This window comes from Canis lupus, chromosome 25 (genome assembly GCF_011100685.1).
Source record: "Canis lupus familiaris isolate Mischka breed German Shepherd chromosome 25, alternate assembly UU_Cfam_GSD_1.0, whole genome shotgun sequence".
Lineage (NCBI taxonomy): Eukaryota > Metazoa > Chordata > Mammalia > Carnivora > Canidae > Canis > Canis lupus.
In genome coordinates, this window is record NC_049246.1 from 44,635,251 (window position 1) to 44,659,583 (window position 24,333).

At 48.5% G+C, this 24,333-nt stretch overlaps 2 protein-coding genes across 11 annotated transcripts in view; both read left to right on the forward strand.

Annotated features, from left to right (window-relative positions):
• Positions 1 to 1,664, forward strand: part of GIGYF2 (GRB10 interacting GYF protein 2) — a 135,456-nt gene extending 133,792 nt beyond the window's left edge. For all 10 annotated transcript variants that reach the window (XM_038574200.1, XM_038574202.1, XM_038574204.1 and 7 more), the window contains one exon: positions 629 to 1,664. In XM_038574200.1, coding sequence (XP_038430128.1) covers positions 629 to 696 — 68 coding nt within the window. In that variant the 3' untranslated portion in view covers positions 697 to 1,664. The remainder of the gene's footprint in view (positions 1 to 628) is intronic.
• SNORC (secondary ossification center associated regulator of chondrocyte maturation) lies at positions 738 to 22,666 on the forward strand. Its single transcript, XM_038574216.1, has 6 exons — positions 738 to 875; positions 2,517 to 2,669; positions 15,058 to 15,217; positions 15,559 to 15,722; positions 21,723 to 21,905; positions 22,493 to 22,666. Exons 4-6 carry the CDS (start codon positions 15,650 to 15,652, stop codon positions 22,600 to 22,602), a joined length of 366 nt encoding a protein of 121 aa, XP_038430144.1. The 5' UTR covers positions 738 to 875; positions 2,517 to 2,669; positions 15,058 to 15,217; positions 15,559 to 15,649; the 3' UTR covers positions 22,603 to 22,666.
• The last annotated feature ends 1,667 nt before the right edge of the window (positions 22,667 to 24,333 follow it).

Genomic DNA, 24,333 nt, shown 5'->3' on the forward strand with positions numbered 1-24,333 from the left:
AATAGGTTGATTTGAATAAAGTCTATCCTGTGATAGAATATCTAGGGTTGTAAGGATTTGGTAGTGGATCTTCCCTAAAACACCCCCTACCCTCAAATAGCAAAAATTCTTGGCCAAAATTTTGAAAAAACTTTTGACCCAATAAGGGGAAAAAGTATTCCCAGTAGTGAGTGGGACTGAAGTAGTACTACTACCACTTAGATGTCACAGTCATATGGTTGGATAGTTACAAAGTGTTTGGTGTGTGTTATTCCTGCCCCCCCTCCCCAGCCCCCATCTCTGTTAAGATTCACCTCCCGAATGAACTTTCCCCACTAGCCAGCCTGTCTTAGCTTTAACACATGCTCACAGCCCAGATTCTTCTCAGGAATCTCTGACGCATTAGTTTGCAATTCTTTTTTTCCTCCCTACTTAAATTACACCAGAACCCTAAGAAATAAATAAAAACAAAGAATCTCTCATCAGAAGAGCAGAAATACCTCTCTCCAACCTTTATCCTTCCTTCTTCTTTTCTTTAGTATCCCTATGGCATACTAAAATGCAAGAGACTTCTATTCTAGCCCACTGTCTGGAATTCATCCCCACGATTGTCTCGGTGTGGTCACTCATTGCCAATTTTTTCCGGCAGGATTTTCAGTCAATGCTTCATCAGAGCGACTCAATATGGGTGAAATCGAGACTTTGGATGACTACTGAGCACCTGCCAGTGGACTGGCCTTCCTTCTCCTCTCCGCTGACCATGGATTCTCCACCTTTGGACACAACACTTACTCACCATTTACTCTTTATCACTCTGCAACAAATCACAGAACCGATCATCTCAGGCTTTTTCTTCTAGCCCTTTGTGTCCAAGATTCTTTAAACTGTTTTTGTTGGTGAGCATCTCAGACTGTAGATAAGTGGACTGGACCCTGTGTCTTGGGGGTGGCAGTTGGGATTACTCCCCAACAAGGCTGATTTTGGGCAGCACCTGTTTACTGTGCCGTGATTTCATCTACTGTGTCCCAGAAAGTGTGTTGGGATCTGCCAATAGCTATTTACTTTCTTATGTCACCTTTTTCCCTTCTATTTCTTTTCTTCTTCTTTTTAACCCCCTCCCCCACCCAAGGGCAAGGGGTCTAACTGGTGCAATCATGAAGAGAGTTAATGGTAACAGACATTGGCCAGCAGCACCATGCCATGAACTGTGACTTGAGTGTCCGACAAGACAGTCAGAGCACCCCCAGTCTGAAGGTTGCATTGCCACTGCTAACTTTGGGATTGCATCAGAAGAGGCCCTGAGTGGGGTGGAGTTTAGATTGGATTGGTTTGATGTTGCACACCCCTCGCCTGTTCTTTCTGAACATCCTTTCGGAGAAAGGATTCATGTTTTTCTTCATTAGATAGTGACTTCCAAGCAAGCTGACTTCTCCCTTAGCATATGCCAACCTGATTGGACAAAGGAAACCCTATGGCCTGGGAGAAGGACTTATTCTTAATTTTTCCTTTCTTACAAAAACTGATTTTTCCCATAAATATTTTTACTTCAGAGGACTAGGACCAGTTTGTTTTGGGCCTTTCTGCTGAAAATTTGTCTCGTTTAAGAGGCAGCTAGGATCTTTACCATATGTATGAATTTGTATAATTTCACTTTGGATAGGGATAAACTTTTGCTTCTGATAAAAGCCCGGAATTTCATCTGGTTCCTCAGAGCATTGCGTGTGTGTCTTGCTGTGGCCCCAAAAGGTTTTGTTTAAAGATTCTGGAGTGGCAAGTTGTTTGCCTTTTCTGAAAAGAAAACATACAAAACCTGACCATCTTTAAGACCTTCATCCATGGGAAACCACTACACAGGAGAATGCAGTGGGATGGAGGGGATGGGAGAGAATGGGAGAGAGAAGCCTGGTCTGGCTTCTGATCATGGCCTCCTAATACCCCTTCACTTCAATTATAAATGTATTCAAGCCCTATTTATAAACAAACACTCTTCCTGCCTCCCCAACCCCGGCAGAACATCACCTGGAATTGCCAGTCACACTTTGGTCTGGAGCCATTGGACCGTCCGTCCCTGTGTGAGAAGTGCTGTGGTTCGGGTGGCTCCTGGTAGAGCACCTTTTCTTTCTGTCATCATTGCCTGAAGAAGGCTGGAGTTGCTCTGAGAGCATTTTGGTTTTGGCTGATTATATTTGGTTTCTATTTTTATTCTTTTGGATCACCATTCTCCCTATCCCTTCTTGCCTCCTTCCCTCCCTCCCTCCCAAACATGTACAATAACTATACAGAGACTGCTACAAACTTGTATATAGTTTTTGGATCAAATAGCATGAGGAGATGGGGAACCATTAAAAGTTGGGACTCCTGCTCTCCTTTGCTTTGTAAATTCAAAAGTGGGGGGGTGGGGAAGAGGGATAGTTAAAATGTTTACAAAACTTTAAGCTCCCTCGGAATTTTGCCAGTGTGGAGGAAAATAAAAAAAGAACTTAAATAAAACGTGGTGGTATTCTGTCTGAGTGCCTCTTGTACTCACCTTTGTCAAGGCTAAGTCTTGCACTAAACCGTTCTCTTGGCACCGTGGAGACGCTCCAGACACGTGAGCCCCTGAGACATGGAGGCAGCCATGGCCTTTCCTGCCAGGGTGTGGAACACTGGCTGGTTCTGTATTTGGGAATGTAGAGGTCAAGATAAACATGGTAAGTTTGACCAAATGTCTTTACTCCTTTCACTGTCCCTTTCTGCTGACTTGTGGATGGTCTCTTGCCCTCATACCACAGACACACCCTCTGAATGTTCCTTCCAGAGCCTACCCACACCTTCCAAACTGGACTCCACTGTGTGCTTGTTCAGGGAAAATAAAAATAAATTAAAAATTAAAACACAAACATTTGGGGTGGGGTAGGCAGATTTGGGGTAGCAAAGTCATTTTTATCATGGAACATTGCATTTACTTCACCAAGAACCTTGCTTCTACTTGAGGAATTTCCCACTTAGTGGAAAGAAACCACCCCTCCTGCTCTTTCTCACATTCTCATCTGTTCACGGACTTCCAACTACCACATTCTGTCCCTTTCAATAAATTTAATTTGCTAATTATCTTAACTCTTAGTTTTAAAGTATTTGTTTTGTACATGGTTTGCTTTTACTTAATTTGGAGGCTTAAAAAAAAAAGACCATACCCAGACCAGATAGCTTTATTATGGAGACTTTCCCCTAGGTGGTGTTCTCAATACTGTTGCTACATTACAAATTACTCCAAACTTACTTAGAACAACCTCTTCATTTTGCTGGTAACTTTATGAGTCCTTATTTTAGGGAAGGGCTCAGCTGGGGAGTTCTCCTGTGAGGTCTCCTGATTGTGGCCATATGTCAACAGGGCTGTGATCTTAGAAAGATTTGATAAGGTTGGCCAAGATGGATCACTCATGTTAGTGGCATTCGATTCTGGCTGTTGGCTGGGAGCTCAGCTAGCTTCATAGCTAGAGGAACTATATATTCCTCATCAGCATATCTTCAGAGTAGTTGGACTTAGGTGGCACTGGGCTCCCTGCCAGAGGAGAACCAAGCAGAGGCTGCATCACCTTTTCTGCCCTAAACTCAGAAGTCATATAGTGTCACTGTCAAAATCCTCACACAGCTACTGAGACTCGGGGCTGGAAACATGAGACCCTTTCCATCCTGATGGAAGAAGTAAGGTCACATTGTCGGAAGAGCATGTGGGGTGGGAGATGTCCTTGCCATTTTGGGTAATTATCTGCATAAAATTAGTTTATGCATATACATCAAGGAACTTTAACTCTCCATTGGCTCTGAGTTGAGGGATTACTTTAAATCCCTCAGGATAGATTAATAGTACTTCTGGCTTTATCTTTTAAGCAACCATTTTATAAATATGTAGTAGTGTATCCTTCTACAAACAGTATTTTTTTTAATTGATCAGGTAAAGAATTGGAATTTTTTTTTTAAAGATTTTTATTTATTCATGAAAGACACAGAATGGCAGACACAGGCAGAGGGAAAAGTAGGCTCCATGCAGGGAGCCCAGTGTGGGTCTCAATCCTGGGACTCCAGGATCACGCCCTGGGCCAAAGGCAGGTGCTAAACCGCTGAGCCACCCAGGAATCTCTGAAATTTATTTTATACAAAGTGCCCTCTCTGCATTATTAATAAAAATAAAAAGTCTATATGTCTGACAGAAATGCTACCGTGAAATGAAGCTATTTCTCTCCTGTGCTTCCAGTGTGTGGGAAGTAGAATTTCCTCACAAGAGCATCAGGCATGCACACTCCAGACAGTAAGTTCTAACCAAGAGCATATTCCAGATGGAAGCTGGAGCTCCTGGTTGATGGGTTTCATGGAGCAAAAAGAAAGCCCAGCTCTGGAGATAATGGAATTGGCCCTGCTTTGAGTATAGGCGGTTCCTAATGAGTCTCCTTGCTGGGACGGTGGGGAGCCTGGGAACCTCGAAGCAGCCAGATGTGTGATGTTTATTTTAGGGATGTCATTGGATGTCCTGGGAACGAAGAACCTATACAGCTCTTGGTAGTGCCACTTGTGGACTAGGAACCTGCAAGGGGGGAGTTTCCCTCTGGGGATTAGTCATTGGGAATGTTTTGCAACTAAAACAACATAGCTATGCTTCACTGTATGGGAGGAACAGCACATAGATGCCAGGAAGCAAGGGGAGAGAAGTGGGCTTTTTCCCTGACTGCTGCAATGTAGCCTAAAATCTATCATTCCCCCCGTTTTGTTGCTGGCAAAGGGATGACACCATGAGGATGAAACTCATAATAGCTTCAATACTCAGTTCAGGGACACCTTGGTAGCTCAGTGGTTGAGTGTCTGCCTTCGGCTCAGTGCGTGATCCCAGGTCTGGGGATTGAGTCCCTCATTGGGCTCCCTGTGAGGAGCCTGCTTCTTCCTGTGTCTCTGCCTCTCTCTCTGTGGCTCTCATGAATAAACAAAGTCTTAAAAATTCAGTTCAGATCTTAAGCAGAGCCATAATTTCTTAAAGATTGTTTCCTTTCTCCTCAAGTGTAGGAGTGGTAGATTAGGAAAAATTACTTTTTCCTTTGAATTCCTCTTTTAGAGCAAGAAATGGTCCTGAAAATTGTTGGTGGGTTAGTATTAGGTTTGGTTGCATATAGAAGGTGAAAAGCAAACAAAGTGACTTAAACAAGATGGTTTATTTCTCAAGTGAAATCTAGAGGCTGGCATGTTGCTCAGGGACCTGGGTTCTTCTGTTTCACCATCCTGATTGTGGCTTCCATACTCATGGTCACTCTTGGTCCACGGTGACTACTAGAGCAACAGTCATCAGCCCAATATTCCAGGCAGGAGGAGGGAGTGGGGTGAGGCAAAAGGAGCACTCCTCCCTGCTTAGTCCTCCATAAATAGGAGCTTTTTTGGGAGTCCTTCCCAATGTCTAAAGTCTTATTGGTTAGAACATAAATATGTAACTATAGTTCGTTGCAAGGAAGACTGGAAATTTGGAGATTTTAGTTGACCGCTTTACCACCCCAAATACCATTGGGGTGCTGTTTCTAAGAACTGGGGAGAATGGATATTGCATTGGTGGTTAGTCTCTAACACTAATTTGCTCTAATTTTCTGTTTTGAAGTTGGAAAAATTGGGGATCGTTTGTACACATTGATCATGGGAAAGGAAGTCTAGCAAACTACCCCAGTTTGGTCTGTGGACTGAGGATCTCAGTGTTTTCCAATGAGGAGGTTCTTTTTCCATTCTTGTGCAGAGCTGGGGTACCAGAGCAATTTCCAAAGGCCCAGCCTTGCTGTGTTTGGCATCTCCTACTTCTGCACAGAGTCTGGATTTGGGGTGGGGTTTTTTTTTTTTTTTAAGGTATCCTGTGGAGTGAACCTGCAACTGGTTTCATGAATGGAGTTGCTGGAGTCAAACTGTCAGATATGAATGTTGGTCCTACCACCTACTTTGGGCAAGTATTTTTTCCCTATCTGCAAAATGGAAACTATCAAGTGGTTATGATCAATAATTTAAAATGCAGGGCATCCCTGGGTGGCTCAGCGGTTTAGCACCTGCCTTTGGCCCAGGGCGTGATCCTGGAGTCCCGAGATCAAGTCCCACGTTGGGCTCCTGGCATGGAGCCTGCTTCTCGCTCCTCCTGTGTCTCTGCCTCTCTCTCTCTCTCTCTATCATCTCTCTCTCTCTCTCTCTATCATGAATGAATGAATGAATGAATGAGTAAATAAATAAATAAATAAATAAATAAATAAATCTTTTAAAAAACTTAAAATGCAAGTGCATGGTATAGTGCCCAGTGCATAAAATACTTGATAAATAGTGTTTGTAGGCCATTTTGCCAGAGTGAAGGGAGTTTGTAGGCTCATGTAGGCTCAATACGGTAGACTATTATTAAATAGGGATAAAATTTCTCTTGGACATCTTAATATTAGTGCATAGAAGTAGCCCGCAGGGAGGCAGTGTGGTACAGGTTCTATATGAAGCTGTATGTCAGCTAGCACCAGATCATCTGTGGAACTTGAAGCAAAAATCATTCCTTAAGCTCCATGACCAGAGTTTCTAATTTGGAGTGGGACCTAGCATTGGAAATTATTTTGAAGTACAGAATGGGCAGTCTGTGAGTAGAGAAGTGTTGCCTACCTGATACTGCTCTGACCTCCAGAGTTTGTGAGTGCGATCTGTGTGTGCATCTACACATCTTTGCAGCATACTGCCAACCCACACTGTTTTCAGATTTAACACTTGTGTTTCAGCATGGGTTCTGGATGATATATGATAATCAACCTTTGCAGTTTTCCTGAAGCAGAGTTAAGTTGAAATGCAAGTATGGTGAGCCTCATATAGGGCTTAGTCACTTACCTAATTTTCTGACTCTCTAGTAACATGAAATTAAGCCTTAGATGGCTCAGGGTCCCATCATAAAACAAATATTCAGTCAAAAGAAATGGAAAAATGTTGGTGTTGAAAAGGTTAGTAGCAAAATGGATAAAGGTAAAGTTACTGAAGGATTGATCAGTAATTGTAGGGAAACCATTAACACCATATTCAGTGATCCCATCAGTCATTCTGTCCATTTCTAGGTGATTCTTTTTTTTTTAATAAATTAATTTTTTATTGGTGTTCAATTTACCAACATACAGAGTAACACCCGGTGCTCATCCCGTCAAGTGCCCCCCTCAGTGCCTGTCACCCATTCACCCCCACCCCCCGCCCTCTTCCCCTTCCACCACCCCTAGTTCGTTTCCCAGAGTTAGGAGTCTTTATGTTCTGTCTCCCTTTCTGATATTTCCCACACATTTCTTCTTCTAATGTCTCTCCAGTTCACTTAACAATCTCACCTGGATACTGTGTGTGTGAACATGAATATAGAAAAATTGGTTTATATCTACAAATATATAAAGCAAGGAGAAGGGCCCCTGGCCGGCTCAGTTGGTGGAGCATGCAGCTCATGATCTCAGGGTGTGAGTTTGAGCCCCATGTGGGGTGTAGAGATTACTAAGAAATAAAATATTAAAAAAAAAACCCTCTTAAGAAGAGAGTAATACCATCTAAAATAGGCAGTGAATAACATATACTTAGCTGCTACAGTTCTTGTCTCTGTACCAGCTCACAAGCTATGGGTGATAATGTACAACTTATTTCCTTATTTCTCATTCCATGTTCTTTTGCCCTGTACCTTCATTCTCGAGGGGTCTGAATCCTTAATAGTCCTGAGGTTATTGCAACTTTTGTCTTTAATTAGCTTCCCCCCCATCCCAAGTTCAGGTTTTCTTATTAATGAAAAATTTCAAACCTACATAGAAGTAGACTAGTGTTAGGAGTGTCTAGGAAGTCCCATGATCTGAGTGCCAGCAGATTCTGTCTAGTAAAGGGCCCTCTTCCTGGTTTGCAGACAGGCATCTTGCTATGTCCTTGGGTGGCAGAGAGCTCATGTCTCTCTTTATCCACCTTTTGACATTTATTTATAAAGAATTTATTTTTAAATTAAGATTTTTATTTTATTTCCAGTATAGCTAACATGCAGTGTTATATTAGTTTGAGGTGTACAATATAGTGATTCTGCCATTCTATACATTACTCAGTACTCATCAGAATCAGTGTACTCTTAATCCCCTTTACCTATGTTCACCCATTGTCCCCCACCCCCGCCCCAGCTCCCTCTGGTAACCATCAGTTTGTTTTCTCTAGTTGAGTCTGTTTCTTAGTTTGTCTCTCTATTTTTCATTTGCTCATTTGTTTTGTTTCTTAAATTCTACGTGTGAGAGAAATCATATGTATTTGGTTTCACTTAGCATTATACTCTAGCTCCATCCACGTGGTTGCAAATGGCAAGGTTTCATTCTTTTTTTATGGCTGAGTACTATTCCATGGTGTGTGTGTGTGTGTGAGAGAGAGACATCTTTATCCATTCATCTTTTAATGGACATGGGCTGCTTTCATAATTTGGCTATCGAAGACAATGCTGCTGTAAACGGGTGCATATATCCCTTTGAATTACCGTTTTTGTATTCTTTGGGTAAATACCCAGTAGTGTGATTACTAGATCATAGGGAGGTTCTAGTTTTAATTTTTTGATGAACCTGCACATTTTTCCACAGTGGCTGCACCAGTTCCATCCTCACCAACAGTGCAAAAGAGTTCCCCTTTCTCCACATCCTCACCAACACCTGTTGTTTCTTGTGTTGTTGATTCTAGCCATTCTGACACATGTGAGGTAATATCTCATTGTGGTTTTGATTTGCCTTTCCCTGATAATGAGTGATTTTGAGCATCTTTTCTTGTGTCTTTTGGCCATCTGGATGTCTTCTTTAGAGAAATGTTCATTCATGTCTTTGTTGAGTTGTATCAGTTCTTTATACATATTGGATACTAATCCTTTATCTTTCAATCTTTTAAAGATCATCTTTCCCTTTGTCAGGGCCCTACTCTCATGACCTAATTTTTTTTTTAAGATTTTATTTATTTATTCATAAGAGATACAGAGAAAGAGGCAGAGACCGGCAGAGGGAGAAGCAGGCTCCCTGCAGGGAGCCCAATGTGGGACTTGATGGGAGAGTTCTGGGATCAAGCCCTGAGCCAAAGGCAAATGCTCAACCGCTGAGCCACCCAGGCGTCCCCCCTCATGACCGAATCTAACCCTAATCACCCCCAAAGGCCCCATTTCCAAGCACCATCACTAGGCTTCAACATAAGAATTTGGGGGGACACAAACAGTTACAGCAACTGGTATTAACAAACTCCTACCTAACATAATCCAGCTTCAACAATTGACATTTTACCAATTTTGTTTTATTTCACATTTTTATTTTTTTTTAAAGGTAGGGAGGGGCAGAGTGAGAGGGAGAGAAAATCTTAAGCAGGCTCCATGCCCAGTGTGGACCCCGACAATGGGAATCAGTCCCACAACCCTGAGATCATAACCTGAGCTGAAATCAAGAGTTGGACACTTAGCTGACTGAACTATCCAGGTGCCCCCTTCTTAGACTATTTTAAGACAAATTCTAGATATGTCACATATTTTAATGTGTGCGGTAACAGATAAGGATGCCTTTTTTTTTTTTTAAGTTTTGTTTAAGCTCTCCACCCAACATGCGGCTCGAACTCACAACCCTGAGATTGAGAGACACATGCTCTTCTGACTGAGCCAGCCAGGCACCCTAATGAGTATGCCTTTGAAAAAAGAAAAGAACAGGGATGCCTGGGTGGCTCAGCGGTTTGGCGTCTGCCTTCAGCTCAGGGCATGATCCTGGAGTGCCAGGATCGAGTCCCACATTGGGCTCCCAGCATGGGGCCTGCTTCTCCCTCTGCCTGTGTCTCTGCCTCTGTGTGTCTCTTGTGAATAAATAAGTGAAATCTTTTTTTTTTAATAAGTAAAATCTTTAAAAAAAAAAAAAGACTATATGCGAGTATCACATTAACCATGTTGATAATTAATATCTAAACCCAGTCCATATATCATTTTCTCATATTGTCCTAAAGGTGTCTTTTTTAAAAGTTTGAACCAAAATCAAAATGAAGTTCATTTGGTGCAATCCAGTTCCTCCTCAAAAATGAAATTGAAAAAATGGAATCATTTATCCATGGAACATCCTATATTGGATTCGGCAAGGAGCATCCTTTATAGTATCAATTAACTCCTCTCTCACATTTTCTGTATATTAGGAGTCAGATCTAGAGGCTTGACTATATTCAGATTCTCCCTTTCCCTTCAAGGAATACTTCATTGCTGGCATGGTGTACATCCTGTTGCATCCCATCAGTCATGTCAGCAAGTGGTTTTGTCTGGCTGTCCCATATTTTCCTTATGTCAAAATTCATCAGTCCGTCCCATGGCTGTAGAGTTGACTCACCCATTATAACCGGTCTGTTGTTGACCATTCATGTAGCAGTTTTAACATTCCTCAATGGTATAACCGTCTGTTATATATAACCGGTCTGTTGTTGACCATTCATGTAGCAGTTTTAACATTCCTCAATGGTCATTGTCTAGGTCCTATTATTGCATCATTTGTTATTGAAAAATAGTGACCCTTGGGAGGAAAGGGAGACCTTATTTTGAGTAATTCAAGACTTAGAACTTGGAAGAAGAGTGGAAAGAACTCCAACGTGATTTTCACTCCCAACTGCTAACGTCTTACCGTATCTGCTTTATCAGTTTTTCAGGATAATCAGTTTTTCTTAATGATGACTCTCTGTATTTATTTATGAACCATTTGGAAGCAAGCTGCAGACATGTCCCTTACCCCTAAACATTTCAGGGCGTTTCCTTGAAACAAGGACATTTTCTTACATAACCACAGTGTAATTATTAAAATTAGGAAATAAATTATATAATGCTATTAATTAATATTTAGGTTTCATTCATATTTCACCAATTGCTCTGCTAATATCTTTTATAAGGAGAAAACAAAAAGGTGCAGTACGCTATCCATGATCACTTTCTGTATTTAGTCGGCATGTTCTTGAGTCTTCTCTAACCTGGAATGGTTCCTCTGTCTGTCTTTGTCTTATCTGGACATTTAAGGATGTAGGACAATTGTTTTGTTGAATGCCCCAATTTGTGTTTGGTGTTTTCTCAGGATTTGGTTGAGATTATGCAATTGGGCAGGAATAATACAGAAATGATGTTACGTCCTCAATGCATCATAACATATGATGATGTTGGTTTGAACCATTACTGGTGATGTTAATTCTAATCCCTTGATTAAGGTGGTGTCTGCCTGGTTTCTCCACTGAAAGGATTTTTTTATGGGAGATACTATGAGACTTTGTAAATATTCGATTCCTCATCAAACTTTTAAAAAAAGAATTTATTTATTTATTTATTTATTTATTTATTTATTTATTTATTTATTTATTTATTTATTTAAGAGAGAGCATGCTCATGAGAAAGGAGGAGGAGCAGAGGGAGAGGGAGAAGCAGGCTCTCAGCTGAGCAGGGAGCCCAATGTTCAATCCCAGGACTTGAGCTAAAGGCAGACACTTAGCCTACTGAGCTACCCAGGCACCCCTCCTCATCAAACTTTTATTCACTAGTTTAAGCAGCCATTGATTCTTGCTTGAACAATGAATACTTGCCATACTTTCCTTTTATACTTATTAGCACTCTGTTACAAGGAAGAGCTTTTCATGCACACATGCACGTGTGTGCACACACCCATGCATGCCTGTGCATACACTATAGGTTAGAATCTGATAGTATTTTTCATGCATAGATTGTTCATTTGGTGCCCCTCCAACTTGGCTCTCCCTCATTTTTTGAGCACTTCTTTCTTCATGAGATATTCTAGACTCATCATCTACTTTTCCTTTCCCATATTTGGAATTAGCCATTTTTCTAAATCTGTTGCTTCTGTAAGGAAGCCTGAAGATTTATGAGTGGAAGAGTCTCAAATTTGTTTGAGTCTACCCAAACATCCCCATTCCAAATCTCAAGGTCTCACTCCTGTCCAATCAGTGCTATAGGTTTCACCTGAGAAAATTGACACAGCTGTGAATTCAAGACTGTAGTTCTGCAATTCACACAGATTTGGGGCCTGATCTGTAGCCAGTTATGCCCTGTATCCACAAGAAATAAGGTTTTAAAAAAGATTTTATTTATTCATGAGAGACAGAGAGGCAGAGACATAGGCAGAGGGAGAAGCAGGCTCCCTGTGAGGAGTCTGTAGGACTCAGTCTCAGGACCTCAGGATAATGACCTGAGCCAAAGGGAGATTCTCAAACACTGAGCCACCCAGGTGCCCTGAAAAAAAGATATTTTTTAAAGACTGTCACAAAAGGGCTCTAGTTCTTTGATCATGACTTGGCTTTCAAATTTAAAGCCTGAACTTGTCATTTTCTGTGAACACCCACTACAGTAAAACAAGTAGCCAATTCATTTCACTGTCCTATTGATCATATCATCATCACCTCTATAAACATCAAGTACAGTATCTACTTGATCTTTTAAGCCTTGTCTTCAGTAGGCACTTCATGCAAAACAACCACATGAGTCTTAACATATGGCATGCCACATGTTACCAGATCAGATTTTCTACTGGCAATCAGGTCTTCTGTGCATTCAAACTCAAACATGGTGGCAAGCCAAACTCAGAAACACATCTTTGAGGGCCTGTTTCTCAGGATCATTCCAGGTGCAAAGCTCTGTATTAGGGTCTGACTTGGAAACAGGATTCACTCTAGGTATTTCAGACAGAAGAGATTTAATGCAGGGATATATTTTAAGGATGTCTAAAGGACTGAAGGAGTAGAAAAGGGAAAAGGGAAGGGAAGTTTACTTATAAGTTGACAACTGCACCTAGACAACCGACATCAGCCAGGGCTAAAGAAAGATTCCTCAGAGGCCACAGCACTTTTAACTAATGCTCCTGGAATTGGATTTCAGCTGCCTAGCAAGGACCCAGAACCTGTACTTCCAACTTTATGTGGCTGCCCCCAAAGCCACCATCACCTAACCTGAGTCCCTGATGTTCTTAGAGCTGTCAGAGAGTGTCACTTCTCCCATCCCACCTTGTATCTCACAAGTGCCTCCCATTAGCAGGTGCTAACAGGAAGTCAGCTAGAAAGGAAGTTTCAAGTGTCCTTGAAAACTGTCATTTTGAAACTGTAGTTATCTGACTACATTATGCTGCTTCATTACATTGCAGGGCACAAAAAGTTGAGGATGGGAGCCTGGGGAGTAATAAGGCAACATACATGAATAAGCAAGTGAGAAGATGCTCAATGTTAACTCCATCCCAGAAATCCCAATGGATTGAATCCAAATACTGAGTTCCTGTTGCATGCTGGGCATGGTGGTGCTAGGTTCTAGAGATGCATTGGTGAACAAAATACAGCCCTTGCCATCCTGGGATTTATAGTCACATAGTGGGGATAGGCAAACTATAAACACTTCATCTAATGGCAATATTACCTCTATCTGACAAAAGATTTTTATTTTGGATACACACACAACCCAAACAAAAATAAATGTAAAAAGATAGACTACTCTAATAAATGGCAATGAAAATTGAACAGACCATTCACAAAAGAGGATACTCCTTTGGTCGCTGAATATGAAAAGGTGCTCAACTGTGTTAGTCATGGAAATGCAACCACAATGAGGCACCATTAAATACCTATCAAAATGACTAGAAAATGAAAGACTGGCATTGCCAGGTATGGGTGAGGATGTGGAGCCACTGCTTACAGTACTCATAAGAGTATAAACTGGAACACTTTGGAATAGTGCTCAGCAACATCTGCAGAAGCTAAACACTACCTACCCTCCGACCTAGCAACTCTGTCATTAGGTTTATAACCAAGAGAAGTTAGCGTGTATTTTCACCAAAAGACATGTACAAGCATATTTATAGGAGCTGTATTCATAGAAGTTCAGACCTGGAAATAACCCAAATAGACACAGGTAAATGGCAAAATGGATAGAAGCATGGTTAAGTTGTGACATATTCATATAACCGAATACTACTACTATTCAATAAAAACAAAAAAGCTGCTACATGCAGCAATGTAGATGAATCTCACAGAATCTCGGACAACAACAAAAAAGCCAGTGAAACAAGTTCATGTCCTATGATTCCATTTATTTGAAGTTCAGGAATAGACAAAACTCAACTATAGTGACAGAAGACAGAATTGTGCTTTGGAGGTACTGATGGGTGGACACAGGAAGGATGCTACTGATGTGCTGGAAATGTTCGATATTGATTAGGCTGTTTGCCCTGGTGTATACATTCATAAAAGTTCCTCAAACTGTAAACATAAGAACATAAGATTTGTGCATTTCACAGTATATATGTTATTCCTCAGAAAATTCACCAAAAAAAAAAAAAAAAAAAAAACGGTGAAAGAAATGAGAATCTTATGTATATGTAAGTGCTAGAAAGAAATGATGTGATGGGTAGATGGGAGGCTGACTCATTAGGACTTGAATGGTGATGAGATAGGTACATACTGAGCTGAGGGACTGCCTTTTGGGAGATGGGATGGCAAGTGGAAAGGCACTGTGACAGGACCACGTTTGCTACGTTGGAGGAACCTAGTCAAGGCCAGTGGACTAGAATAGCGAGCAAGGCCAAGGGAAGCCTTTAAGGTGACTTTTCTAAGTTCAGGGAGAAAGCATGAAGAGTGTGAGGTAAGGGGTGCTGGCAGTACTTTCTGAGAGATTAGACAGGAGTAAGGGAGAGAAAAACCTTTGATGACTTTTAATTATGTGGCTAGGACATCTGGGAAGATCTGGGGCTGGGTTCCACTGACTGAGCAGGACTGGAGAGGCACTGGAGTCAGGGTTGGTTTGGACACGTTAAATTACATATACTTTTTAGATACCCATGGAGCTTTTGGGGAGGCCGTGGGTGGTCCGGCTGAAGTTCTGCACCACACCCAGGGTGGGCACAGATGCCAGGAGCACACAGGTGGTGTTTCAAGTCTCAGATACCTGAGAGAACAGAGAGCAAGAAGAAGAAACAAGGCAAAGTTTAACGACATGAGCTTTTCTGGAAAGACTAGAGCTACTGAGGGTTTGGATTGAAACTGCGTTAAAAGTGCTTCTTTCACAAACCCTGACGAGTGCTGTCTCCCCACCAGGCGTCGGAGCCCAAGAGTGAGCTGACTCTGTGCAGTGCTGACTGCCTGGGCTTCAGTCTCTCAAGCCAGGGCCACAGGCACTAAAATGCAGATCCCTGGGCCTACCCATGACCCCCTGAAACAGAGTGCTGGAGGCATCTGCATTTTCCAAGTAACCTGGGTGAGTCTTTTTGCACATTGAAGTTTGAGAATCTTTCTTCCAGTGGTTGAGAGTGTGTGTGTGTGTGAGAGAGAGAGGGAGAGAGAGAGACAGAGAGAAAGAGAGAGAGAAAGAGAGAGGGCTGTGGGGAGGGAGAGAGGCAAAGAGAGAAATTTCCTCTTTCTTTCCCTCTCTGAGGGTGGGGCTACTTTGGAGTTCAGGAAAGCAGTCGGTTCTGTAAGCTTTGCTCTGTGTCTGTGTGTGTGTGTGTGTGTGTGTGTGTGTGTGTGCGCGCTGATGTGTGGGGGGCGGGCACGGTGTCCCAGGAGGACAGAGTTTGCATTGATGAAAACCCTTCCCAGCCCTTTGATAGCTCTTTCCCGCCGCTCTGAAGTTAACTAGCTCAGTCGTCGGTGCACCCTGCTCTCCAGCTGCGCACCCTCACAGGCCAGGATGGCATTCTGTCTGGCCCTACGCATGGCCCTGCTGCTCCTCCCCGGGGTCCTGGCCCCCGCAGTGCTCACAGGTAAGGGTGCTCCCTTGACTCTGCTGCCACCAGCCGCCCAGGGCCAAGAAGCACCTTGGGCCACATTCTCCATTGCCTACTGGGCAGAGGCCCTTCATAGGAGATGGGGCAGCTGTTTGGGGCGATTCTGTGGAGGGCTCCTATGGATAGGCTGCCAGGAGCCGAGTCGATGTCCTGGGAATTGCTAGCCACGGGGACGATGGCCCGTGAAGCAGGGGGGTGATTTACGGAGCAAGGCCAGGGACGTTAGCTGCCTGGGGGACGTGGGGATTACCCCAGCATGCTAAAATCTGAAGGTTTCAGACCTGGGAGTCAGGAGCAGGCATCAGGCACAAGGCAAGCGGCTGAAGGACCAGAGGCCCCAGGCTCCTAGGCAGAAACTACAGAGCTCTGTTGTTTTACTTTTCAACCCTGCAAGCCCTTCTCTGCTGGCTTTATGAAATGTCCTTCCAGAGTGAGGACTCAGGTACTATTCCCAGCCCATGAGAAATTCCAGAAAGAGCAAGGGCCTGAGACTCCTTGGCAAAATCATGATGAGGACACTGGACTTAGCCTCAGTACTGAGGATGAAATGGCTGGGTCGGGGGTCTGGTGAGAAGGAAAGTCCCAATAGGCTTGGGGTGGCAGGCTCCCTGGACCTGGGGCATGGTGCTAGGGCCCTCTGCTGGGAGGGGCTGGCCCCATCCAGCTTCAAAGCTCAAGAGAGAAATAGCACAGACAGGTCCTGAATAGTCTTCACCCTGGAAGAAAGCAATCTCTGTTGGCCATGAGGAGAGCCAAAATAGAAATATTTCAGGGCCCCTGTGTGTAAGACAGTGTGTGGGAGGGGGTCCTGGGCTGGAGAAAGGTGTGGGTAGGAGACCCTGGGAGACCTTCTCTGCAGCATAGGCTTTGGGGGAATGTCTGTGGATCTATCAGGGTGTCAAGTGGATGCCAGCCACCTGAGCATGGCGCTGGGGAGAGTTGCTGGGGGGTGTGAGGCCTAGTGGGACAGCCACACACTCAGGCACACACACCAGGGAGAAATGGGTGATGGTGAGTTGCTTGTGGGCATCCAGGCCTCTCTAGATGCCCTAGGAAGAAGAAGCCTGGCTTTGCTTCTGGCTGTGTTTACCAGCTGTTTCTCAGCTTCTCTGTACATCTCATCTGTATCACGGTGATAACTGCAGTCAGTAGCTCTGCCTCCCTTGCAGGGGACCATAGGACTACCAAATTCAAACATAAGAGCTTTCAGGATGGGCCAGGCCTCCTGTAGCACCCAGTAACTGTTGGGGACATGACTAAATGTCCCCAGCCCCTCCTCTGGGTGCAGGGTGGTCTTGGGGCAAAAACACCTCCCTCATGTAGGCTGGGAAGGTGCCCAGCCTCCCTTTATATGGGAGATGAACCAGTTGGGCAAGACGGGCTGGTGTGATGCCCCAGGAACTGGGAGAGTGACCTGAATGTAGGATGGCATCTTCTATGGACTAGACCTTGAGACTGTGGTCCTTGTAAATCCTCCACACCCACCCAACCCCTGCCCAGTGGTCAAAGTGGGTAGAGGTGAAGGTGCTGGCGCCTGCCTGCCCAGGTTCTGGGGCCGCCTGGGGAGCTCCTGTCCAGTTTCTTGTTCCCTGAGTAGCCAGCTCTCCCTGCCTAGGATACTGGCCAGAAGCCCTGGATCAGGCTGTGCATACACAGGCTGGGTGGGTGGGCTTTGTCTGCTGCCACAGGAATGTTTGGGGACGTGTTTGGCATCTCTAGGACCTCACCTGGCCTCACCTCCCTCCACGTGTCCTACCAAGAACAGGCAGGCCAACTCCACCCTGGAGTCTTTGGGGTTTTGGCTGGCTGTTGTTCTTCCTGCCGTTCTGTGAGGGAGGATGTTTGGGAGGTTCTCAACTACCCCACTCTGGGCTAGAAGCTCTGAGCAGGTGTGTACAAGGCCTAACAGGCCCCCTGCCCTTTGCTTGGTGGGCTGGGGTCCTGCAGCAGGCACGCAGGGAAGGAGTGGCTCTGTGGCTGAGGTCCAGGTCCAGCCTCCTGGCCTCCCTGTCGGTTGCCTGTGGCTGCAGCTAGTGGGGCAGGAGGAGCAGGCCAGGTTGAGCAGGCGGGAGGCCAGGGCAGCGATGAAAAGGCCCTTCATGGCTGGCACAAAGGCTGTCTGTGAGCTTGGGTGCCTGGCCTCACGGCCCTGTGGTCAGAGCGAGTGTTAAACAAACCTATTTACCGAAAGGCAGGGCAGCTGGAGGCGGTGGGACCAGGGAAGAACCCACTGTGCCCGGGCTTGTGGCAGGGTCACAAGCCCCCCCCCCCTTCTGGTTTCCTTGGTCAGAGTCACAGGACTTGCTAACCCTGGTCTATCACAGGTCCCCCTTGGTCCTACCCGTCTCTCTGTTCTCACTTAATATCCCATTGGGGCTCACAGCTCACCTTCCATACCTGGGACTCTCTCCTCCATGACTTTGCTTGTGTTGGTCCCTCTGCCTGGCTTTGTTTCCCTCATCTCCACTCTTTAGAAGGGCCCTCCTGCCGGCAAACTCCCTGACAGCTGCTTCTGTTTAGGGCTCTCCAAGATACAATGGGGTGGGGGGGGGGGAAGGTGGGTTATTGCCTTTCAACTTTGTTTTCTCCTTTTATTATAGCAAATTGAGAAAATACAGACATGTAGATGAGGATAAGAAAAGGCTCTGGTCTCTTCCTGGCACCTGTACCTCCTTTACGAGAAGGCTGGTGGCTGAGTCCAGGCTGCAGTTCTGAGCCTACTCAGATGCTGGCAGGCCTCTGGGGGTGTCCCGTGATGGTCAGCTGCAACAGAGGTACAGCACACAGATCTACCTGGCTTGTATCTGGCCAGAGGGGCCCTGGGGCCAAGGCAGCAGCTGACGATGGCAATGCCAGCACAGTTACTACTTGTGTAGACCAAGGAGAGGCACGGTCCAACTCCCATTTCACAGATTGGGAAGTGAAGTCAGGGAGTGGGGAGGGAAGTCAGTCTCCCGGGGTCCCAGGGTGACGTTGCAACAGAGGCTTCGGACCCTGCCCTTTTGGTTTGGAAGCCCATGGGTTCAGCCCCTCAAGCTTTAGGGACTGGTTTGGTGTTGGAGGAGGGGTTGCAGTGGGTACACACGGCAGGGATAAGGTGGCCTGAGCCAGTGTGTTTGGCAGGGAGGACCTGGCTTCTGTGAGGAGCAACAGAATAAGAGTGGGTCATTGGTCTCCCAGAAGGGGAGTAGGCCTGAGTGCGCCCCAACTGCCCTGGTCAGAGGGCCTCTCTCCCCAAGATGGCTCTTGGGCTCTGGCAACAGGCAGAAGGAGATGCTTACCTGGGCCCTGCTAGCTCCAGGTAGCTGATTCCCCCAAATACTACCCAGGTTGGCTGGGCCTGGTACCCAGGAGCCCTGTGGTAGCCTTCCTGCCATGGGTATAAGAGGAGCAAGTGGGAGCCAATGGTTTGTCCATTTACCTGGGAAGACAGGCAGTCTACGAGCCCCAGACCTCAGAGCCTAGTAGTGGGCATACTCAGGCTTTTTCTCTGGCTCAGCTCCTAGGAGCCTGAGGCAAGCATGTCTGGGGCCCAGCACTTTCCATAGCAGCCACAAGGCTTGTAGACCCACCCCCGCCCCCCCAGGCAGTGACAACGGGGGCCTGACAGGGTTACTCCCTCACCTTCATGGGGTGGTCTTCATAGTTGGTAGTGGGTCAAGGCGGCCTCTAGACACCAGCATTTTGGTTCAGCCTCAGGCCCTGCCAGTGAGAAGCTTCCCTCACACTGTATCCCAGGGACCTTTTGCCCCTGGGAGATCTGCTTTGCCAGGGCGTTTCCTGAAAAGGGATGTCAGCTCAGGTAACCCTTGGGGAACAGAACAGCGGTCCCTGCCTGCAAGCTGAGCCTAGACCGGATCTAGCCCAGGCCTGAGAGAGGCTGCAGGGGCAGGGCCTGGGGAGACCTGTACAGTATGATTGTAAAGAGCTTTTAAATTTACATCAAAGTTTCAAGAATAACCCAGTGAACTCCAGTAGATTCTTAGATTCACTTTTGCCATATTTGCTTTTCTTCCTGTCTCTCATCTACCCAGTTGACTTTTCTGAATGTTGACCATTTGAGAGTAAGTTGTAGACATCATGCCTTTTTGGCCCTAAATGCTTCTAAGAACAAGGATGTTTTCTTACATAACCAGTCAGTTATCCAAATGAGGACACAGACATCGATACAGTACTGTTCTCTAAGTATATTCATTCTTCCCCAGTAAACCCCGTAGGACCCCTCATCCAGGAATACATGCTGCATTCAACCTCCTTGGTCTCTAATCTGGAAAAGCTCTTCAGCCTTTCTTTGTCTTTCATGACCTGGATGTTTTTGAAAGCATGGTTATTTTAAGACTGACCCTGAATTTGGTTCATGTTTCCTCGTGATTTGCCCCAGGTGGGCACTGTTAGCAGCAAAGACCCAAAGGCACCTCTGTGTCTTCCCAGAAAGCAGCCTTTCTCTGCAAGCCAGTGAGTCTGAAAGCAGCTTGGCCCTGGCCTGTCTGTACCAGAGGGAGCTCTCAGGGGTGAAGCCTCTGGAGGAAAAGGTGCCTCGGGGACCTGCAGGCAGGCTGGCTGGGCTGCATGAACTACACAACTTCCCTGATGGTTTCTTGGGAAGTGTTTCCTGCTACTTCACTGTCCAGGGGTTTTGGAGTCCCAGCAGCACTCCTCACAAAGGCACCCCCCCCCCCCCCAAGACTTGGTTTCCTCAACTCTGAGGCAGGGATACAACAGTTCCTAGGCACCGAGCAGCTGGAGTTAAAGAGATGATGTCTGTCATGGCACCTGCTGAACCCATTCTAGGGACTGCGTGGGGGCTCAGCGTCTCTGGATCACAACTGAGATTAGGCACTGGCCAGCCCTGACCCTGCTAAAACCGATGTTCAGGGCTGGGGTGGGGAGCCCAGAGACTGCCTGCCATTCTGGTCTTGAACTTAAACTGGGTGGCTGGGGCCTCCTGTCTGGGAAGGATAGATGGGTCCAGGGTTGGGGTAGTGCTGTGGGACTCCTCGGACCAGGATCCTTGAGTGTGTGAGTGTGAGTGTGTGTGTGTGTGAAATTGGCATGGGCCGGCATGGCGGAGGTGGGGATATGGGGCTGCAGTTGTCACACAGGCTTCTCAGTCTCAACCTGCCCCATTCCCTGGAGCCCCTGGGTGCTCTAAACCTTGCTAACTCCCAACCCAGGAGCAGAGAAAGGCCTCTGCAGAGAATGCTGCACAGGGACTGATGTGCTGACTGAGCCCCAGCTTGTGTGGGGGCAGGGGGAGCATCGGCCCTTTCCTGGGGCTTCCCTTTCACTGACCACAGACACCCCTGCCCATCCCTCTGGCCCTGTTCTGTCTGGAAGCAGCAATGTCCTGGCCTTGCAGTTTCTTAGGATACAGAGTCACCTTGGGGTTTAAGCTTCAGAACACGGGGTATGTGTGGGCACTGGGCCCCATGTCCTGCGGGCTGTGTGGCTCTGCCCAGGTTAGGGCAAAGGCAGGGAAGCAGAGGAGGAGTCTGCCTCTCTTCCCCACTTCCTGGGGCTCTGGGTAGGCAGGGACCCTGGTTCCTGTTGGGGGCAGGGGTGGGGGTGGGGGGAGTCGTCTCACCCCCTTCTGGCCTCTCCAGGGTCTTCTGGTCTCCAGACCTGTGTCTGCCTTGCAGGGGGAGGGTCCCTCACAAGTGTCAGTCATGTCACCCAGGCCTATGGAGCCAGGCAGTTCAGAGGAGGGATCCCAGGTGGAGGCCCTGCGCCCGCCCACGGTCCTGAAGCTCTGCGGCCGGCGGCTCGGGGTCTTCCCAGCTGTTTTCTAGGAGAATCTGTTGGTCCCCGTCTCCCTCCCTCGGCCTCCCGTCCGTCTGTCTTCACCGGCTCGGGCTCGGGAGCAGTCTGGCCAAGTAGGGGCTGAAACGGGAGGCCGCTGCGGTCTGACCCCAGGGGCGGGGCCACGGCCCGGTCGGCCCTGCCGCCTGCCCCCAGCGCCCGTCCTTGGCCTTGCAGCCGAGGGCCCGCAGGAGCCCGCGCCCACCCTGTGGAACGAGCCCGCCGAGCTGCCGTCGGGAGAGGACCCCGTGGAGAGCACCAGCCCCGCCCGGGAGCCCGCGGCCACCGGGCCCCCGGCCCCCACCGCCACGCCGAGCCCCGAGGACAGCACCGCGCGGGAGCGTCTGGACCAGGGCGGCGGTACCTGCGGGAGGCGGGCCCGGGTGGGGGTGGGGTTACGGGGGGGGGCAGAGCTTTGGGGGGGGCGGCGCGGAGCCTTGGAGGGGCAGGCCGGGGCGGAGGGGTTGGGGGGCGCGGAGCCTTGGGGGGACGGGCCGGGGCAGAGGGGTTGGGGGGCGCGGAGCCTTGCGGGGGGCGGGCCGGGGGGCGCGGAGTCTTAGGGGGGCAGGCCGGGGCGGGGGAGGGATGGGGGGGCGCGGAGCCGCGGGGGGGCGGGCCGGAGCCGGAGGTGGCCTGGGGGGGGCGCGGAGCCTTGGGGGGGCGGGCCGGGGCGGAGGGGTTGGGGGGCGCGGAGCCTTGGGGGGACGGGCCGGGGGGCGCGGAGCCTTGGGGGGGCCGGCCGGGGGGCGCAGAGCCTTGGGGGGGGCGGGCCGGGGCGGGGGTCCGGCTGGAGGGCGCGGAGCCTTAGGGAGGCAGGCCCGGGCCCGGGGGTGGGGGGGGCGCGGAGCCTTGGGGGGGCGGCGGGACAGGAGGGCGCGGAGCCTGGGGGGCGGCGGGGGGCGGGGGTTGCGGAGCCGCGGGGCTGAGCCGCCCTCCGTCCTCCGCAGGCTCGCTGGGGCCCGGCGCCATCGCCGCCATCGTCATCGCCGCCCTGCTGGCCACCTGCGTGGTGCTGGCGCTCGTGGTCGTCGCGCTGAGAAAGTTTTCCGCCTCCTGAAGCGAATAAAGGGGCGGCGCCTCGGCCGCGGCGCGACTGGCTGCAGCCCCGGGGGCGCCCCCGTGTCTCAGTGTGTCCGCGCGTGCGTGTGTGGGCCAGCGGGGCGGGCGACTCCCACCCGTGCGCGCGGGTCCCCGCTCGGCTGCCCGCGGCCCGGGCTTCGCCGCCCCCGCCCCCGCCCCCGCCGTGCCCGAGCGCCCGGGGCCGCCCGCTGCGCTGGGCCGCGGACCGCGGACCGCAGGAGGGGGGGCGGGGCGCGGCCGTCGTCTGACTTGGTCAGCCAAGCCCCATGTGCCAGCTCGGAGCGCCATGCCCGTCCCTCCAGCGCCCCCGGGACCCCCCCCCCCCCGCCCCGCCCCGGAGCCCCAGGAGCAGCCCCACCGCCGCTCCCACCGCCGCCGTCCCAGGCAGCCTCCCTCCAACCCCCGCTTGGCCCTGGCTCTCCTTTCTTGGTCACGTCCTTTATTTCACACGCTTCCCTGGGAAGCCCCGCTTTTATAATTGAGATTTAAAATAGTGGCTGAGCTGCCCCGGGCACGGCACGACAGGAAAGAAGCCAGAACTACATCTCTTTGCAGTGGAAAAGAAGACTAGAGGCGGGACTGTCTGCGCCCCAGTGATGGTTTGATCCCTTGGGTCTAGGTGTGGGTGCTGGTGGAGGGAAGCTGTTCCTCCTTCACCTCTGATTTCACTGCTGTTTCTAGGGACTCTTTTGGCCTCCTTAGCTTCCTTGAGCTCCTGATCACTTCTGCTCCAGCTAAGACCAGTTTTCTTCTCCTGGATACTCCAGATGGGCACTGGCCCAAAACACATGAGGGTTAGAAGTTTCCACTTATGAAGGACTGTTCTAAAACTGACCAGTTCTCACGAAACTGTTTAAATTACTTCATTCCACGTAACCTCTGGTAACCAAAGCCCTAGTTAGAGCAGCTGATCCAAATCAGCATGCTGTTTACCAGCTTCAAAAAGCTTAACTGGACAAGGGCCAGGACCAGTGGTCACCCCTCCCCTTTGTCCCAGGGTCCCCCACCCCCAAGAGCAGCATAAGGCCAGGAATGGCCCCTCTCCCCCCGGCCCCCTCTCCTCAGAGACTTAAGTTTGGGTACTCCCCCTGGGGGTGTAGCACAGAGGCCCTATGAGCATCAGTCAGTCAGCCGCTCCCTGATGAACCAGAGTGTTGCACACGTATGCACCTTCCAGAAATCCATCCAATTCTCCAAGGGTCTCAGGTCTCAAGAATGCCAAAAGCCATGTTGTGGCCTGTGAGAAGTTGCTACAAAGTTCCACTTGATCTAAATCCTGGGCTAATGAAGGACCTGTTCTGGCATGGAGGAAAGTGTGCCCTGGCAGAAAGAGTGTGGTCTCAGGCAGGCAGGGTTGGGAAGGGTCTGATTCCAGACGTCCACACTCCAGGACAGAGTCGGGGGTGGGGGGTAAGGAATCCATGAAGGTAGCTTGGGCTGGGGGAGGAACCGCATTTGGGTAACTTGCTGGCACCAAAAGTGGGAAGAAGTGCCCAAGGTAGGAAGTGACTGGCCAGGTAGGAAGCCCCAGCCCCATGCCTGATGTTAGATCTCCTGTGGGATCGCCACCCACTGATATTTCTGATAGTCCTACTATGGTCTTCCAAAGCTGCGTTCTCACTTCCACTCCAACTCCTTCAAATAGCATCTTGTTTCTGGAATCCTTCCATAAGTAGAGGCCTAAATCTTTTTCCAACCTGAGGTCCTA

Excerpts from the sequence above, each read along its gene's own strand:
- SNORC (XM_038574216.1), top strand. The coding sequence starts at position 15,650 with ATGGCATTCTGTCTGGCCCTACGCATGGCCCTGCTGCTCCTCCCCGGG. Across the intron at positions 15,723-21,722 it reads GGCCCCCGCAGTGCTCACAG|CCGAGGGCCCGCAGGAGCCC; the intron begins GTAAGGGTGCTC and ends TTGGCCTTGCAG. Across the intron at positions 21,906-22,492 it reads GCGTCTGGACCAGGGCGGCG|GCTCGCTGGGGCCCGGCGCC; the intron begins GTACCTGCGGGA and ends CGTCCTCCGCAG.